At 51.2% G+C, this 18,633-nt stretch overlaps 1 protein-coding gene across 3 annotated transcripts in view; it reads left to right on the top strand.

Annotated features, from left to right (window-relative positions):
- CABP1 (calcium binding protein 1) overlaps positions 1–18,241 on the top strand; it is a 27,300-nt gene extending 9,059 nt beyond the window's left edge. Inside the window, exons 1-7 of one of the 3 annotated variants that reach the window (XM_003932179.4) lie at positions 1–1,055; positions 6,700–6,879; positions 10,413–10,443; positions 10,731–10,874; positions 11,264–11,373; positions 11,609–11,756; positions 17,793–18,241. The exon at positions 1–1,055 is cut by the window's left edge and continues 8,242 nt beyond it. In XM_003932179.4, the coding sequence (XP_003932228.1) occupies positions 1,011–1,055; positions 6,700–6,879; positions 10,413–10,443; positions 10,731–10,874; positions 11,264–11,373; positions 11,609–11,756; positions 17,793–17,818 (684 nt within the window). In that variant the 5' untranslated portion in view covers positions 1–1,010 and the 3' untranslated portion in view covers positions 17,819–18,241. The remainder of the gene's footprint in view (positions 1,056–6,699; positions 6,880–10,412; positions 10,444–10,730; positions 10,875–11,263; positions 11,374–11,608; positions 11,757–17,792) is intronic. The other 2 variants (XM_010342806.3, XM_039472387.2) reach the window with 2 other exon arrangements.
- The last annotated feature ends 392 nt before the right edge of the window (positions 18,242–18,633 follow it).

Genomic DNA, 18,633 nt, shown 5'->3' with positions numbered 1-18,633 from the left:
TCGCTCCGGATGAGATGGGGCGAGGAGGAGGAGGAGGTTCAAGAGACCTTGCTCATGCCCTGAGAGCCTGCGCTGCCTCTGTCATGCGCCCCTCAGGGCCGTCTCCTGATTTTCTTTGAGTCGGAGAGATTGCACACAGCAGAAGGATCTGATCTGACTGTTGGCTCATCTGCACTGCCAGCCCCCGAGCCTCGTCCCATTTCAGTGACAAGGCAAGTGTGAAAAATGGAGCATGATGGAGACGTCACAAGACCTCCCAGGCCCTCGACTGGAGCCGCAGCTCTCAATGCAGCTGGAATTGCCAGGGGCAGTGAGTGCTTGTCCAGCTCACTGCTCTTTGGAAGGGGCATGCATCTCCCTGGGTGCTTGTGCATGCATGTGCGTGTGTGTGCACGTGTGTGTGTGTGTGTGTGTGCATGGGCGTGTGTGCACACACAAGGCTGAGGGCTTTGCGGCAGGCACCCTGGCTTCGGGGATCCAAACTAGCCAGCTTCCCTTTCTGGGCCTGCTGGCCTAATTCCCAGCCGCAGCTGCCATTCTGGGCCCCCCTCCCTGAGGCCATCTCCCTGCAGATTTGGCAGCGGGGAAAGGAGGGGCCAAGAGAAAGGGAGAGAACCAGAGAGAGGACTGAGCGCTGATCTGATGTAGATGATCCGGCAGCCTTCTCCAGCTTGGCTGCTCTCTGCCATCAGCTCTCCAGGTGATTTTCCCTGTGCCCTGCACTCGCCCCTTCTGCTTTCATCTCCTTAAGAAAGTGCCCAGAAAGTTAAACCCACACACAAACACACAATCCGCCAAAAAAAAAAAAAAAAAAAAAAAAAATCACAGAGCAGGAGCAGGCAGACGAGTAAGAGAGCACGCGCAAGAGAGGGCTCACATCCGTCCTGGAGGAAGAACGGCACAGACGGAGGGAGGCTGGGGTTGGCAGAGACTGGGACGGAGGTCCCTCGGCCCCCCAGGAGCCTCCTTCATGGACCCGGGGATCCAAAGAGGGGCTGCCTCAACTTAGGATGGGCAACTGTGTCAAGTCTCCACTGAGAAATCTCTCAAGGAAGGTATGTTTCTGGAGTTCCCAAGATCTGGGACTGGGGATTGGGGGTATCTCACCATCTGTCCCAGAGGTTGGGCACGGAAGGGGTGGCTAGAACTGACTACCTTTACCAGGGTTTCTGTCAAGAGCTGCCTCCCTGCTCCTACCCCAGACACCCTCCTTTTACCGTTCTATGTTCCAGGCTCTGGGCATGGGGTTGTGGTGAAACTGTGTTTGGGAATTTGCACAAGGCTTAGGAAAGAAACTAGTAGCTTTGGGGTTTCTGGGATGTAAAATGAAAAGGGTGGATCCTTAAGATGTGAGTGAACTTGACTGGCACCCCTGTCATTCAAGGGACTGGCCACGTCCCTTAAAACTGGCAGGATCTGAAGATCCTTCTCAGCAGCAAGGCGGGGGGCTCATTCATATTCTTTTCGGGTCTGTGACCCTCTCTGATGCCCTCAAAGCCTTCAGGATCGTGGATTTGAACTAGATCCTGTTGCTACTGAAAGGAACCAAACAGAGTATATCCTCTTCTGCCACAATCATTTTTAAGTCAAAGCATCTCAAATAGGACCTGACTCGTTTTAGGGCCCAGGAGTTTTTCCATTAAGAAGCAGACTGCCCGGGAGATATGCTGAGCAGTGGGTGTATATAAGTCACTTTCTTTAGTGGCTTTATTGCTCCTACACTTGGGGTTTTTTTGTTTGTTTGTTTTTTGTTTTGTTTTTTTTGCAAGAATTCCTTTTGGAAAGAAAATAGTCATCTCTAAAGCATCTTTCATGCAAGGCTGGGCTTGCACCTGTAGGGCTTTGGGTTAGGTGGGCTCTGCCTGTTTTTCTAGCACTCTGTAGCCAGGCCATAGAAGAGACTCGGATATTATTTAAAGGAAGAAGGAATTATGGGGATGTTTTCCTCCAATTCTTCCATTTTCCAGACAAGGAACTTGATTGACATTCAGAGGGAGGGGTTAGGTGACTTACCTATGGCCTCGGGAGAGCTATAGGTGTCTCTGTCCCCAGCCCCATCCTCTCTTCTGGGTCAGTTTAACAGCCTCGCAATTTAGGACATTTGGGCTTTTCTGCTTGTCATCTCCCTCATTTGGCTAAGCTGCTCACATCAGATTCCTTTAATCTCCGCTGTTCCTTGGATCCTTCCAAGGGCTTGTTGTTTCTTCCATGGACACCTCCCCCATAATCTGTTATCTTCTTACGGGAGTCTTCTGCTTCGGAAGTGGCCTCCGCGCTGTTTCAGAGAAGCAGAAAGTGATCTGAATTAGCCCTCATGATAGGTTCCGTAGGAGCTTGAGGAAGTGAACTTAATAACGAGAATTATCCTTCTGTCCCACCCATCTTCCCTTATACAACGGCATGCTTAAGAGTCAGACTACACAGGTCTCCTCTTTCTGGCTATGTGGCCTTAGACAATTTACTTAACCTCTCTGTTCCTCGATTCCCTTGTCCATCCATCAATTGGGCATACCAATATTCACCTCTGAAGGTGATTCTGAAAATGAAATAAAGTGCCATGCACAGTACGCGGCATATCATAGTTAATAAATGTTAGTATTATTGTCATCATAATCATAATTTTTCCCCTTTGGGTTTTTAGAGAAGAAGGATGGAGGAGAAACAGAAAATAGGAGACATTCTGAGTTCATAGAGTAAGAAAGAAAAGATAAAAAACTTATTGCAGTCAATTTCATGTTTCTACCATAGTATTAACAATAGCTTTTTTTTTCTAAGTATCTACAACGTGACTAATGTTTGTTATCTCATTTTCTCTTTTCCACTATGTAGTTCTTTTGGCTGTTTTCTTGAGAAAGAAGCTGGACTCAGAGATAGAGCCTTCCCAAGTTTACGTAGTCGACAGGAAGCAGATCTGGGATTTAAACCCTGGTCTGTGTAAAATCAGAACTGGCATTTTATTTTTATTTTTTCCTCTATGAGAGGCCGCCCCTCTCTTTCTCCTGCTGTCAGAAATGTCATTCATAGATTTCTAGATCTGACCTTAGAAGTCATCTAGCCCAAATTCCCACTCAATGCATCAGTCCCCTCTCCGCTCACCAGGCGCTCCCTCATTCAACTTCTCCTTGAAGACCTTCAGCGAGAGGGAAGCTTTGACAGGCATTCTCTTGGCCGGCTTGTGTTATTAGAAAGCTGTTAGGTCATGAGGCATGCTTGCCCCTCCTGTTGCCATGCCACACTTAGGGGGTGTCGCCTGGGTGCCAGGAGAAATTGTCGGTCCATGGGCCACTTCCCATTTGGCTTCCTGAGCAGTATCTGGGGAACTGGAAATGGTGAGAGGCAGCTTGCACCAGGCTCAGAGCTGGGCAGGACCATGCTGTCAGGTGCCATCATTGGCCAGAGAAGAATTGCAGCCTCTGGGGCAACTTGGTGCCAGGCAGTATTATGATCAAGAGATGCAGTGGAAACTCCCCAGCTACCACTGCTCCATTCTTCATAGGAGCGAATTCCTCTCCATCCTTCTCATTTCTCTCCTGATTGACAGATGCTCCCCCACTTCCCCGGCAGCCAGAAGAAAATGCCTTCTGGCACCCAGCATCTCTTAAATTACATCACTACCACCACCATCATCCTCGCCATCATTGCTATCACTATGGCAACTCTATTTATTCACCTCTTCTTGCCATGCCCTAGGCACCATGCAGAGCACTTTGTGTGTATAACTCATTTACTCGTCGTGGGAATCCTGTGATTAGTCATGATCGTCTCCCGTGGTATGGAGAAGGAAACTGGAGCACAGAGAGGTGAAATGACCTGCCCAAGGTCACACAGCAAGCAAGTGGCAGAGCCAGAATTTGTCCCTAAGACTGTTTGAGCCCAAAGCCAGCAGGCTAAATTGCCTCTTAGGTTTATTTATTTATTTTGACAGAGTTTTGGTCTGTCACCCAAGCTGGAGTGCAGTGGCGCAGTCTCAGCTCACTGTAACCTCTGCCTCCTGGGTTCAGTCAGTCTCATGCCTCAGCCTCCCAAGTAGCTGGGACTACAGGCGCCCACTACCACATCCAGCTAATTTTTGTATTTTTAGTAGAGGTAGGGTTTCATCATGTTAGCCAGGCTGGTTTCACACTCCCATCCTCAGGTGATCCACCTGCCTTGGCCTCCCGAAGTGCTGGAGAGCAGGCGTGAGCCCCGGTGCCCGGCCTGCCTCTCCGAGTTCTGTGCTACCTGCTGCCTCCCCACCTTCCTGGGTTATGCTGTCTCCGAGCCAAGTGCAGAAGATTCAGCCAGAAACAAAAACACTGATTCTCTGCAGACATCTCCTGAGACTGGTTCCTGGGATTAGGCCAGTCACTGTCATCTAAGGCATGCTTTGATCCACTCTCCCAGATGGGAAAGTCTCTCTTGTTCTGCCTCACTCTGGTCTAGGTCCCAGGAGTCTGAGCGAGTGCAGCTGAGGCTCTGAATCGTACCTCTTTGGGATATTAGACCAGAAGGGGCCCTTGGTCTATCCGACATCCCTCAAGTTCTGAGATCACCTAAAATGGACATTTATTGCACTCATCAAACTTGACCCTGGGACTGAGTTCCTTCACCTCTGACCTGAGTAGCTGCTTCCCCTTTGAGCAACCAGAATGCTGCAGCACCCTCTCTAGGCCTGGGAAGTTAGAAGGGAGTCTTGGTCCGTAGCCCTGAGGGGGTTTGGGGAGAGAACAAGGTGGGCAGGAGGTTGTTCTGCTTCTCAGCCTGGAAGGACAGGTTGCCCCAGGGTCTTGGGATGTTCTCCTAGGCAGGACCTTTTTTTTTTTTTTTTTGAGATGGAGTTTTGCTGTCACCCAGACTGGAGTACAGTGGCATGATCTCAGCTCACTTCACCCTCCACCTCCCAGGTTCAGGCAATTCTCTTACCTCAGCCTCCCAAGTAACTGGGATTCCAGGCAGCTAATTTTTGCATTTTTAGTAGAGACAGGGTTTCACCATGTTGGCCAGGCTAGTCCTGAACTCCTGACCTTGTGATCCACCTGCCTTGGCCTCCCAAAGTGCTGGGATTACAGGCATGAGCCATCGCGCCTAGCCAGGCAGGGCCTTCTTTGCCCTGTAGGAATCTGGCTGCAAGTAGAATGCAGTAGGATGGAAGGATAGCTATGCAGACCTGCAGTTTTCAGGCAGTCCTAGGGTTTCAGCTCCTGTCACTCCTTGGGAAAGTCCTACTCTAGCCAGATCCCCCCATGTTGAAGGAGGGCATGCAGGCTCTGGGCTGAAGGCAGAGTGCAGGAGCTGGATTCTGGAGAGGCACTGGGCATCCTGGGGGGCCGGGGAGAAATGAATGTTGTGTCTGGATGTCCTAAGAGGAAGGTCTGTGAGCAGTGCTGACTTTTTATAGCTGCATGGGAACCTTCAGGGAGGAGGATGGGTTGGTCAGGGCCTGCGAGCACAGCTATATTCGGTAAGCAGAGAAGGCCCCTGCCTTAGCCTCCAGAGGTCCAACGCTCTGGGTCAGGCAGGGAGCCAGGGAAGAAGGGGGGCGGGGTGGGGGGAGGAAAAGGAGAACCGGGGGATGACAGAGTGTCTAGTCTCGAAATCACAAGCCGGGTAGAATCCTACCTGCAGATGTGCCTTGTGTGGTCTACCCCGTACTTTAAATCAGATCTGGTTACACTGGGCTGGAGTTAAGCAGTGCTACCTCTTCAGAGGGGGTGCCATCTCAGGCCGGGCGCAGGGGTTCACGCCTGTAATCCCAGCACTTTGGGAGCCTGAGGCAGGAGGATCACCCGAGGTCAGGAGTTCGAGACCAGCCTGGCCAACATGGTGAAACCCCATCTCTACTGAAAATACAACAGAAACAAAAAAGTCGGATGTGGTGGTGGATGCCGGTAATTAATCCCAGCTATTTGGAAGGTTGAGACAGGAGAATAGCTTGAATCCAGGAGTCAGAGGTTGCAATGAGCCAAGATGGTGCCACTGCAGTCCAGCCTGGGTAACAGAGTGAGACTCTGTCTCACACACAAAAAAGGGCAGGGGCACCATCTCCACTTTGCCCCAGCCCCCACCTCTCATTTGTGTCATCAAGGGCACCTGTATTTGCAACCCGCATTCCGGCAGACCAGCCGAGTCTGGTCTCCACACTGTTGGCTCCAACTGCCCTCACAGCCTTCCAGCGGGGATCTGGCTGGGGTAGGGCAAACCCATTTGGGAGCTGGGAGGAATGACAGCCCCGAAGATTGATTGAACTGGGATGCTGGAAGCATTTTGGGAAAGGATGTTGTTTCATTAGGCTCTGAGTGAACACCTCCTGTTGGTTAGAATGGAAGCCTCCCTCTGCTCCTGTCTCTTCATGCACATGAGTGTGTGATTCTGTGCATACGGATGTGCCTGTGTGTGTATGCACATGTGTGTGCATGTGTGCGTATGTATGCATGTGTGTGCACATGCGTGTGCATTGTGATGTGTGTGATGCGTGTGCATGTGTGTGTGCACGTATGCACGTGCCACACAGAGGGCATCACATTAAGCTCTCCCTGGAACCAGCATTTCCATCAAGGACTGGAGACTTCGTCTGTTGGACCAATTTGATGCCTGTACCTGTGCACACTCAGGGATCTCAGGGTCCCCTCTTGCAGAAAGTCCCTCCTGGGACCCGGAGCCAGGCTGGGCAGGGAGGTGATACCTTCCCTCTCTTTTGTATTTGCTTGGTGCTGGCTGAAGATGCGCCAGGAGGAACAGACCAGCTACATGGTGGTGCAGACAAGCGAGGAGGGGCTGGCGGCGGACGCCGAGCTCCCGGGACCGCTCCTGATGCTGGCCCAGAACTGTGCCGTCATGCACAACCTGCTGGGCCCTGCCTGCATTTTCCTGCGCAAGGGCTTCGCCGAGAACAGGCAGCCTGTACGTAAGTTGGCCCGGTGGAGCCTGCTGAACTCGGTTTCACAGGGCGCAAGGAGGTGCTGGGAAGAAGGGGTCTACACAGAGCTCATGCCCCCAACTTGTGAATCTAATCCCCAGATTTCCATTCATGGCTACGAAGTGCTGGTGTGAGTCCATAGCCACCAGCAAAATAATAATACTATTAGATACATTGTTTTGAGCACTTAATAGGTGAGCGTTATGCCTAGCGTGCCGGCGTATTGCCTCATTTAAGCCTCAGAGCAACCCTAAGAGGTGGGTGCTTTTATCATCCCCATTTTGCAGATGAGGAAACTGACTTGCAGAGGTCACATGCTGAAGGTAACAGCTTGTCGGTGGTAGAGGTAGGATTCACACTTGGTTAGCAGGACTCAAGAGCCTCGTGCTCCTAACAACAACTCTGTATACCGGCACTATCCGGTAGAACTTTCTACAATGCTGGAAATATTCTAAACCCCGTGCTCTTCCATACGGTAACCACTAGCCACGTGTGGCTATTGACCACTTGAAACGTAACTAGTGCAACTAAGGAACTGAATTATGGGTTTTCTGTTATTCGAACTCAAATTTACATAGCCACATGTGGCTAGAAGCTTCTGAATTGGACAGCTTTTTACAAGTAGCTAAATAGTCAAAGAGACGGCTGGGCACGGTGGCTCACACCTGTAATCCTAGCACTTTGGAGGCCGAGGCGGGCAGATCATGAGGTCAGGAGTTCGAGACCAGCCTGACGAACATGGTGAAACCCCGTCTCTACTAAAAATACAAAAATTAGCTAGGTGTGGTGCCACACACCTGTAATCCTGGCTACTCAGGAGGCTAAGGCAGGACAATCACTTGAACCAGGAGGCAGAGGTTGCAGTGAGCCAAGAGTATGCCACTGCACTCCACTCTGGGTGACAGAGCGGGACTCCGTCTCAAAAAATATGTATAAAGAGAGGAAAGGAATAATGAGGATGGTATAGATGTAAACATTTGTAGGTTGCATTTATTGAAGGCCACATGCTAGACACTTGACATAGCTTGTCTCACTGAATGCATGATAAGGCCCTGTGAGGTGGGTACTGGTGTTAACCCATTTTATAGATGAGGAGACTGTGGCTCAAAGAACAGAGTGAGCTGCCTGAGGAGGTAGATCTGAGCTTCATGCTCAGGTCTATCTGCCTCTAGGGCCCAAGTGCTTCTCCCCGACCACATGAACTGGGGAGAAAGGAGTGTTTCCCGTACCCTATACCCACCTGACCCTGAGTTGCTGCACTTGATGAGTCCCTGCCACATCAGTGGGCATCCCTGGCTCTACTCCAGGGCAGAGAACACACATCGCTACTGCTCTGCATGGGCAGTGTGTCCAAGGACCAGCCTTCAGGACTCAGCAGACCAGCTCCGGTGGCAGGCACACCCCCTGAAGGGCCACCTGGCTTTGCTGCCTCCTGGATTCTGGGCATACTGGAAGAATGGAAGGGGCTGCCATGGGGTCAGGAGTGCCGGTTCCTCCCGAGTCCTGCAGAACTGGGCCCTGGAGAAGTGGGAGGCTGCTTAAGGCCTGATGCATGGGAGAGGATGTATTAGGTCTCAGTAGCTGGTCCTAGGGAGTGTGCATGTATGTGTACACACATGTACTTGCTCACTCGCTTTCACTGGCTGCTGGGATGACCCATTGCACAAAGCATCCTTTTTGGCCACTCGAGAACATCTAGGAACATACGGAGTCGTGTTGGAATGGCTCTGACCTATCCTTGTTGTTTTTTGTTGTTGTTTTTTGTTTGTTTGTTTGTTTTTGAGACAGTCTCTCTCTGTTGCCCAGGCTGGAGTACATTGGTGCAATCTTGGCTCACTGCAATCTCCACCTCCCATCCCAGGCTCAAGTAAACCTCCTGCCTCAGCCTCCCGAGTAGCTGGGACTCCAGGCGTGCACCACCATGCTTGGCTAATTTTTAAAGAGTTTCTTTTTTTGTAGAGATGAGGTCTCACTATGTTGCCCAGGCTGGTCTCGAACTCCTGGCTTCAAGTGATCCTCTCACCTTTGCCTCACAAAGTGCTGGGATTGCAGCTGTGGGCCACTAGGCCTGGCCCATGGTGAGCTTTTTAGGTGAATGTCCATGCAGTCATCTCAGAGACATGCCTCCCTGCAGGTGACTCCTACCCCCACCCTGGCGGAGCTGGGGGCTTGCAGCCTGCCCTCTCCAAGCTCACACCTGCTCTCGTCACTGTCCTGCCACACAGAGCTACCTCTGAGCTCTCAGTCCTGTGCACCCAGTTGTCCCATGAGATGTGACTCAGCAGCCCTTCCCTTTCTAGATGATCTGCACATTTTCTGACGCCGTCATCTTTTGTCCTGGGGCCAGTTGGGAGTGGCTGTCTCTACCCACCCTGGCCCTGTTGGCTGGAACTGCCCGTGTGCACAGTGGGGATGCCACACGCTCACTGTGGCATGCCCGCGTGTCTGTGTTCATGAGAGGTATGCCCATACCTGTGTGAGCCTCTTCAGGATGGGCACACCTACCTCGTGTTCTCCCTGCCCAAAAGCAGAGAGCTGCAACTTGGGGCGAGGATGGATGCTGAAGGCCACGTTTGGAGTCTACTAACTAGGTCCAGCTGGGCACCTATATCCATTTCATGCCAGTCTGTCTCCTGGGCATGCCCGGGATAACTGGCACCTCACCAACCAGGCCTGCTCTTTGGAGATATCGCTGCCATCTGTTCTGACGCCTAGACTCAGGAGTTGCCTCAGTTCCCAGGAGACCTGGGTGCCACTTGAGGCTGGAGATGGGTGCTTTTTGGACCCTGGCTGCAGCCACAGCACCAGTGGCCCTGGGGTCCTCTGCGGTGTCCCGTGACAGGGCAATGAAGAGGGACAGGGGGCGAATTGGAGAAGGTGGGGCAGTGCCCAGGAAGCGGGCACAGCCCCATTCTGCTGCCATGTCTCCTCCTGACTCCTGCCTGCCCTCCTCCCCCACTTCAGGATGGCCCCGCTTTCTCTCCCCTCCAGGGCCTCTTCTGTTGTCTTGCAGCCTCTGTTCCCTGCTCTTCCTGTTTGACTGGGTGGTGGTCTCTCCTCTCTGTTGTGACCTCCCCAGACCCTGTTTACTTTGCAGGTTTTTGCCACCAGACCAACTTTGTTCCCTGACTCCTTCTTCTTTTTTGAGACAGGGTCTCGCTCTGTTGCCCAGGCTGACAGAGTATGATGGCACCATCATAGCTCACTACAGCCTCAGACTCCTGCTGACCCATTCTTGTATCTGGAACAAGGGGCTGGGGGCACAGAGGCTCTGTTCCCAGGCTGGTGGGGCTGGTGGGTTCCTCAGGCATCTCCTGTTAGGGGCCCAGGAGCCTCCATGTCTAAGGGAGATGTGAGGCTTTCTTTTCCCCTCAAGGTCCTGATCCAGGCACACCCCTGCTGAGTCCTTGTCACCTCGTTTCCAGTGCCTGCTGCCATTTGGATGGCCCCCAGGTTAGATATGTTGTGACTTCCAGTTCCCTTGTTGCAGCTAATAGGACATGTTCTTTTGTTTCAGGATAGATCACTGCGACCAGAGGAAATTGAAGGTAAAACTTGGCCCCCTGTGGTAAAGGACTACCCAGCCCTCCAGGAAGGTGTGGGGAGGGAGGTTGATGGGAAGAGAGGCCCCCTGGGAACGGGGCCTGGTGCCGTGCTGGGTATCTTCTGTGAAAGCAGCTGCTGGAGGTGTGCACAGGAGGCGAGAGACATGCCCCAGCGTCCTGGGAAACTCCTGGGCCCCTCTTGCCACGCTGGTGGGCCCTTGGGCTGCCTTGGCCCACAGAGGCTCTGCGGTCCCCACCCCAACCACACCCACCTGTGCTTACTTCCCCAGAGCTCCGAGAGGCCTTCAGAGAGTTCGACAAGGACAAGGATGGCTACATCAACTGTCGGGACCTGGGCAACTGCATGCGCACCATGGGCTACATGCCCACCGAGATGGAGCTCATCGAGCTGTCCCAGCAGATCAACATGAACCGTGAGTCCCTCTCCCAGCCGCCTGCGTCCCTTCCTGTCCTCGCTTCGCAGTCCTCTGCAGTCAGACAGGACTGGCTGCAAATTCTGCATCCACCTCTTTCCAGCTCTGGGAGCTGGGGCCAACCACTGACCCTCTCTGAGTCTGTTTCCTCACCTGTAAAATGAGGGCTGAATTGGAAGCCTGGAGCCCAGAAAGCAGATTAGGGAATATGCAGAAAACAGTCCAATCACTGGCTCACAGGAAGAGCTGAACAGAGGGTTGCTGTTCTGATGATGTTTTTCTCTGTCTGATGAGCAGGTCAAGGAGGGGTTGCCTGTTCTGTCAGGTGCCTAGTTGGAGACGGGGAATGGCGAGATCGGGGATGACCTAGCCCTTTCCTCTTTCTCCAGTGGGTGGCCATGTAGATTTTGATGACTTCGTGGAGCTAATGGGGCCGAAACTCCTGGCAGAGACAGCAGATATGATTGGTGTAAAGGAACTGCGAGATGCTTTCCGAGAGGTAACGGGCAGAGGCAGGCAGGTGTGGGGGTGAGAGGGCTGTTGGAATCCTATCTGCAGGATGACTACTTCAAAAGAACCCTGAGCTCCAAGTCCCAGGTCAGGGGAGGGAGCTTAGACAGAAAAGGGTCTCTGGTAAAGGAGGGCCCCGATACTGAGAAGGAGCTCAACTTTGGGATCTGCCGCTGCCAGTTGCCATGTTGGGGCCACCTCTCGTTCCTTCCTGCCCTCTCTAGTTTGACACGAATGGTGATGGGGAAATAAGCACCAGTGAGCTGCGAGAGGCCATGAGGAAGCTCCTGGGTCATCAGGTGGGACACCGAGACATAGAGGAAATTATCCGAGATGTGGACCTCAATGGAGATGGACGAGTGGACTTTGAAGGTAGGCGGGGTTTGAAAGTGGGAGAGAACAAGCCAGCAGTGGCCATCCATGGGGCCTTCCAATTGTGTATCCACCATGCAACTAGCAATCTGCCCTAAATTTCCAGTGCCCGGCCCTTTTATCCTCCTATCCCTCCCTCCATGCACCCCTCTAATGCACCTCCCACCTCTACCCCATGCATCTGTTCATGCATCTGTCCATCCGTCTGTCTATCCATCCTCTACCTACCCATTCATCTGTCCATGTATCCATCCATCCATTCATCTACCTACCTATCCATCTTTTCATCATCTATCCTTCCATTTTTCTACTCATCCATCAATCTATCCTCTACCTATCCATCCATCAATCCATTTACACATCTACCCATTCATCTACCTATATATACATCTGTCCATTATCCATCCATCCATCCATTTATCCATTGATCCCTTCATCCGTCTGTCCATCCATCCATCCATCCAGTCATCTACCTATCCATTCATCTTTCCATCCATCCATCCATCTCCCTATCCGTCTGTCCATCTTTCCATGTTTATCTCTCCATCTTTTCATCTGTTTATCTCCTTATCTGTCCAGATGTCTATTTATTCCTCCATCTCTAAATAATCATTCCTATAACCATCTATCCATGCATTTATCTGTCCATTCATGCATCTATTCATTCTTCTCTACATTCACCCATGAATCTATCCATGTATTCATCTACGCCTCTCTGTGCATTCATACTTCTCTACTTCCGTTTACATATTTATGTCTCTCTGTCTGCATATACATCACCCATACTTGCATTGATCTGTCCATCTATCTGTTCAGTCATTTCCCCATCTATATCCATCTGCTCATCCGTTCACCCATCCATGTGTCCATCTGCACCCATCCTTCTCTATCCATTTATCTCTCTACCCACTCAGGCATCCATCCATGGTAGGTATTTTCTGAACATTACCTTCCTCAACTTGACACTCAGGCTCCTGAAGATCTGACCACAGCTCACCTCCCTTCGTTCACACTCCACCAAAATACTTGTGATACTTGTGATCGGGGAACCTGGTAGGGTCCTTTGAATACACTGATCTTTTTGCCAGGAGGGCGTTTTTGTTTGTTTTGTTTTGTTTTGTTTTGTTTTGTTTTTGAGGCAGAGTCTCATTCAGTTGCCCAGGCTGGAGTGCAGTGGCAGGATCTTGGCTCACTGCAACCTCCACCTCCTGGATTCAAGCAATTCTCCTGCTTCAGCCTCTCAATCTCACCCGGGATTACAGGTGCCCGCCGCCATGCCTGGCTAATTTTTGTATTTTTGATTAAGATGGGGTTTTACTATGTTGGCCAGGCTAGTCTTGAACTTCTGACTCAAATGATCCACCTGCCTTGGCCTCCCAAACTGCTGGGATTACAGGTGTGAGCCACTGTGCCTGGCCACCAGGAGGGCTTTTATCTTATTCTTCTCTTGGGCTAAGTTCTGTTAGCCCACGGGACCCAGTGGGACTGCTTCCTCTAGCACCCTTCCCTGGTTCCTCAGACTGAACTTCCTCTTTCCTGGGTTTTCACAGCGATCCAGACTCACCTGTTCCTCACACTGTCCCCTAACTGCTGGCTAGAGTTGTCTTCCCAATTGACTCTGAACTTTGAAAGAAGAAGAACCCTATTTTTTTAATCTCTGCATTTCCTGCATAACACAGCTAATGCTCAGTGAAAGGTTTTCTATTTCTTTATTTATTATTTTAAGACAGTCTTGCTGTGTCACCCGGCTGGAATGCAGTGGCGCCATCTCGGCTCACTGCAACCTCTGCCTCCCAGGTTCAAGCGATTCTTGGGCTGGCACTACAGGCATGCACCACTACACCCAGCTAATTTTTTGTAATTTTAATAGAGATGGGATTTTGTCATGTTGGCCAGGCTGGTCTTAAACTCCTGGCCTGAAGTGATCCACCTGCCTTGGCCTCCCAAAGTGCTGGGATTACAGGCATGAGCCACCTTGAAGAATCAATAATAATCATAATAGTTCTCATTTACTGTACGCTTATGTGTGGGCATTGTACTAAGTAGCTTTATGCATATTATTACATTTAATTCTCTGTGACTCTGTGGATTGCATTATTATAACTTCATGTTACTCGTGAGGAAACCGAGGCTCAGAGAAGTAATATGACTTGCCCAAGATTGCCTACCTATTAAGAGGTAGAGCTAGGGCATAACCCCAGGCCTGAAATCACAACTGTATGTAGTCTTGTGCATTCTGCCATGCGAGGCACCACGGGATACAGGGAAAGGGTAAAATGTTGACTCTGCATGCCAGGTACTTGCATTCTGAGCATAAAGACAAGATAAGCATGTGCCGGAGACTGTGAGTGTCCAGAACACAAAGGTTGGGAGGTTTTCTCTCAGGAGCAGTCAGCCTTCAAGGCCGGGGAGTGTGGATAGTTGGCGAGAAGGCTTTGCTACCACCAGATCCGAAAACCTCAGGTCTCCCTGAGTCCAGGTAGTGCCCACCAGAGATGACAGCCTTGCTCTTGAAAGCCTGGCATCCCCCGTTCATCCTCTGAGGAGGTATTGTCCATATGCTGTGTGCTAAGATCTGGTCTCCCTTGAAGAGCCCAAGACCAGCAAGAAAAGCAGAGAAAACAACAGTGTGGTCCATGCTGTGCTAGGGAAGCACAGTGGGCTGTGACAGAGGGGGCACCTGTATCAAGCTGCAGGGAGGGATCAGGGAAGACTTCCTGGAGGTGGTTATAAATAATTAGAGCCCCCCAAAATGGGAAGAGCCAACAGATGAGGGGGAAGGGAGGGGTATTTACCCAAATGAGTTGAAAACTTACATCCACACAAGTTTGTACATAGATGCTTATAGCAGCTTTATTCATACTTGTCAAAACTTGGAAACAACCGGGGTGTCCTTTCAGGAAGCAAATGGATAAATAAACCGTGGTACATCCAGACAATGGGATATTGCTCAGTGCTAAAAAGAGATGAGCTAGGCTGGGTGCAGTGGCTCATGCCTGTAATCCCAGCACTATGGGAGGCCAAGGTGGGTGGATCACTTGAGGCCAGGAGTTCAAGACCAGCCTGGCCAACATGGTGAAACCCTGTCTCTATTAAAAATACAAAAAAATTAGCCGGGTATGGTGGTGTTCACCTGTCATCTCAGCTACTCGGGAGGCTGAGACACAGAATCGCTTGAACCTGGGAGGTGGAGGTTGCAGTGCGCCGAGATCACACCACTGCACTCTAGTGTGGGCCACATAGTGAGACTCTGCCTCAAAAAAAAGAGAGATGAGCTGTCCAGCCTTGAAAAGACATGGTGAAGAGAGGACGCAAATGCATATTACTAAGTGGAAAGCCAATCTGAAAATGCTGCAGACCGTATGATTTCATCTATGCGACATTCTGGAAAAGGCAAAACTATGGAGACAGTAAGAAGATCAGTGGTTGCCATGGGTTAGGGGAAGGGAGGGATGAATAGGCAGAGCACAGAGTATTTGTAGGGCAGTGAAACTATTCTGTAGGAGGCCAGGTACAGTGGTTCATGCCTGTAATCCTAGCATTTTGGGAGGCCAAGGTGGGCGGATCACTTGAGGTCAGGAGTTTGAGACCAGCCTGGGCAACATGGTGAAACCCCATCTCTACTAAAAATACCAAAAAAAAAAAAAAAAAAAAAAAAAAAAAAATTAGCTAGACCTGGTAGCACATGCCTGTAGTCCCAGCTACTTGGAGAGCTGAGGTGGGAGGATTGTTTGAGCCCATGAGGTAGAGGCTGCAGTGAGCCAAGTTTGTGCCACTATACTCCAGCCTGCGTGACAAAGTGAGACCCTGTCTCAAGTAAGTAAATAAATTTTAAAAAATTAAATTAGGCCAGGCGCGGTAGCTCACGCCTATAATCCTAGCACTTTGGGAGGCCGAGGTGGGTGGATCACCTGAGGTCTGGAGTTCAAGACCAGCCTGGCCATCATGGTGAAACCCCGTCTTAAAAAAAAAAAAAAAAAAAAAAAAAGGGCCGGGCGCGGTGGCTCAGCCTGTAATCCCAGCACTTTGGGAGGCCGAGGCGGGTGGATCACGAGGTCAAGAGATCGAGACCATCCCGGTCAACATGGTGAAACCCCGTCTCTACTAAAAATACAAAAAATTAGCTGGGCATGGTGGCGTGTGCTTGTAAACCCAGCTACTCAGGAGGCTGAGGCAGGAGAATTGCCTGAACCCAGGAGGCGGAGGTTGCGGTGAGCCGAGATCGCGCCATTACACTCCAACCTGGGGTAACGAGAGCGAAACTCCGTCTTAAAAAAAAAAAAAATTATACGATTCTGTATGATATAATAGAGGATGCATGTCATTAAACATTTGTACAAACCCATAGAATGTACATAGCCAAGAACGAACCCTGATGTAAACTGTGGCCTCCAGGTGATAACGATGTATAGGTGTAGGTTTCTCAGTTCTAACAAACGCACCACTCTATGTGGAATGTTGTTGGTGTAGGAGGCTATGCATACATGGGGACAGAGTTGTAGAAGAAAAATCTCTGTACTTTCTACTCCATTTTGCTGTAAACCTAAAATTGCCCTTAAAAAGAGAGAAGGCCGGGCGCGGTGGCTCAAGCCTGTAATCCCAGCACTTTGGGAGGCTGAGGCGGGTGGATCACGAGGTCAAGAGATCGAGACCATCCTGGTCAACATGGTGAAACCCCGTCTCTACTAAAAATACAAAAATTAGCTGGGCATGGTGGCGTGTGCCTGTAATCCCAGCTACTCAGGAGGCTGAGGCAGGAGAATTGCCTGAACCCAGGAGGCGGAGGTTGCGGTGAGCCGAGATCGCACCATTGCACTCCAGCCTGGGTAACAAGAGCGAAACCCCGTCCCCCCCACACCAAAAAAAAAAAAAAAAAGAGAGTGAGAGAGAAGGGGCTAGGCATGCTGGCCACATCTGTAATCCCAGCACTTTGGGAAGTCAAGGCAGGAGGATCACTGGAGCCCAGGAGCTGGACGTTACAATGAGTTATAATCATGCCACTGCACTCCAGCCTGGACAACAGAGCCAGACTCTGTCTCTACATTAAAAAAGAAGGGGCCGGGTGCGGTGGCTCAAGCCTGTAATCCCAGCACTTTGGGAGGCCGAAGCGGGTGGATCACGAGGTCAAGAGATCGAGACCATCCTGGTCAACATGGTGAAACCCTGTCTCTACGAAAAATACAAAAAAAAAAAAAAAGTAGCTGGGCATGGTGGCACATGCCTGTAATCCCAGCTACTCAGGAAGCTGAGGCAGAAGAATTGCCTGAACCCAGGAGGCGGAGGTTGCAGTGAGCCGAGATCGCACCATTGCACTCCAGCCTGGGTAACAAGAGCGAAACTCTGTCTCAAAAAAATAAAAATAAAAAAGGAGGAGGAGGAGGAGGAGAAAGGGGGAGGATGTGGGTACAGGTTGCTTTCAGAAAAGCTAAGAGGAGACCAGCCTGGCCAACATGGTGAAACCGTCTCTACTAAAAATACAAAAATTAGCTGGACATGGTGGTGCACACCTGTAATCCCAGCTACTCAGGAGGCTGAGGCAGAAGAATCGCTTGAACCCAGGAGGCAGAGGGTGCAGTGAGCCCAGATCGCACCACTGCGCTCCAGCCTGGGCAACGGAGCAAGAGTTCATCTCAAAAAAAAAAAAAAAAAGAAAAAAGCAAAATGCTGAGAGGTGAGAGCGAGGGCGCCAGCTGCACTTAAGGGGCTGAAAAGAAGATCTGTGTAGTTGGAGCACAGAGGTTGGTAGTTAGCCTGAGAGATACGGCTGGAGATGTCAGCTGGGCCAGATCAGGGAGGACCATGAGGCTGTGTCAGGATATTGGGCATTTTCCAGTGGAGAGCCGTGGGAGGTTTATGCAGGGGTCAGATCCGCAGATTAGAACACTCTCACTCGCTGCTGCGTGCATGGATTGGAGCCAGTGGAATGGATGGGGGACCAGCACAGAGCTGGGGCAGTGGCAGGAGGGGAGGTCTGAAGGCAGCATCCTGGGGAGGCCTCAGCTGCTGTCCGCTCCCACCTGCTCCTCTGTCTTCTAGAGTTTGTCCGGATGATGTCCCGTTGAGGCCGTGAGGGCCCCTCCAGGACTGCCAAGCTCCCAAGGCGGGGCGAAGAGGAGCCAGAGCTGGCCTCACCCACCGTAGCCGCCAAGAGCCCAGGATGTACTGTCGGATGGGGCCTGCCTGCACCCCGGGGAGGCGCCCACCCCGGACCCCCACCCCTCCGCACTGTGAAAGACTAACTCCTGCAACTGGAAAGCGGGGGCGCCCGCCGACGAGGAGGCCACCGTGCCAAGCCGGCAGAGGTCATGCCAGGCGCCAAGTGCCATGTGCCCAGCTGCTGCTGGCTGGGTGGGCCAGGAAGCCTACCAGCAGACCCCACACAGCATGTCTGCCCCAGGGCAAAGCCTCCCTCCTTCGCTCTGCGCCCGTCCCAGCTCGCCTCAGCCCTGTTATCTCAGAACCAATAAAAATATTTCCAAGAGCAAGATCGCCATGACGGTCTTTCCTCCTGGGGCTTGGTTAGATGACCCTAACATTTCCTGAGCACCAACTGCATGCCTAGAACCAGCTGAGCATTTCTGCATTCAGCATTATTTAATTAATTAATTTATTTATTTATTTATTTTGAGACGGAGTTTCGCTCTTGTTACCCAGGCTGGAGTGCAATGGCACGATCTCGGCTCACCGCAACCTCCGCCTCCTGAGTTCAGGCAATTCTCCTGCCTCAGCCTCCTGTAATTTATTTATTTTGAGATGGAGTCTTACTCTGTTACCCAGGCTGGAGTGCAGTGGCCTGATCTCGGCTCACTGCAACCTCCACTTCCCAGGTTCAAGCGATTCTCCTGCCTCAGCCTCCCGAGCAGCTGGGATTACAGGT

Source organism: Saimiri boliviensis, chromosome 7, assembly GCF_048565385.1.
Source record: "Saimiri boliviensis isolate mSaiBol1 chromosome 7, mSaiBol1.pri, whole genome shotgun sequence".
In the NCBI taxonomy this organism is placed as follows: domain Eukaryota; kingdom Metazoa; phylum Chordata; class Mammalia; order Primates; family Cebidae; genus Saimiri; species Saimiri boliviensis.
This window is presented reverse-complemented; position numbering and strand designations above follow the sequence as displayed.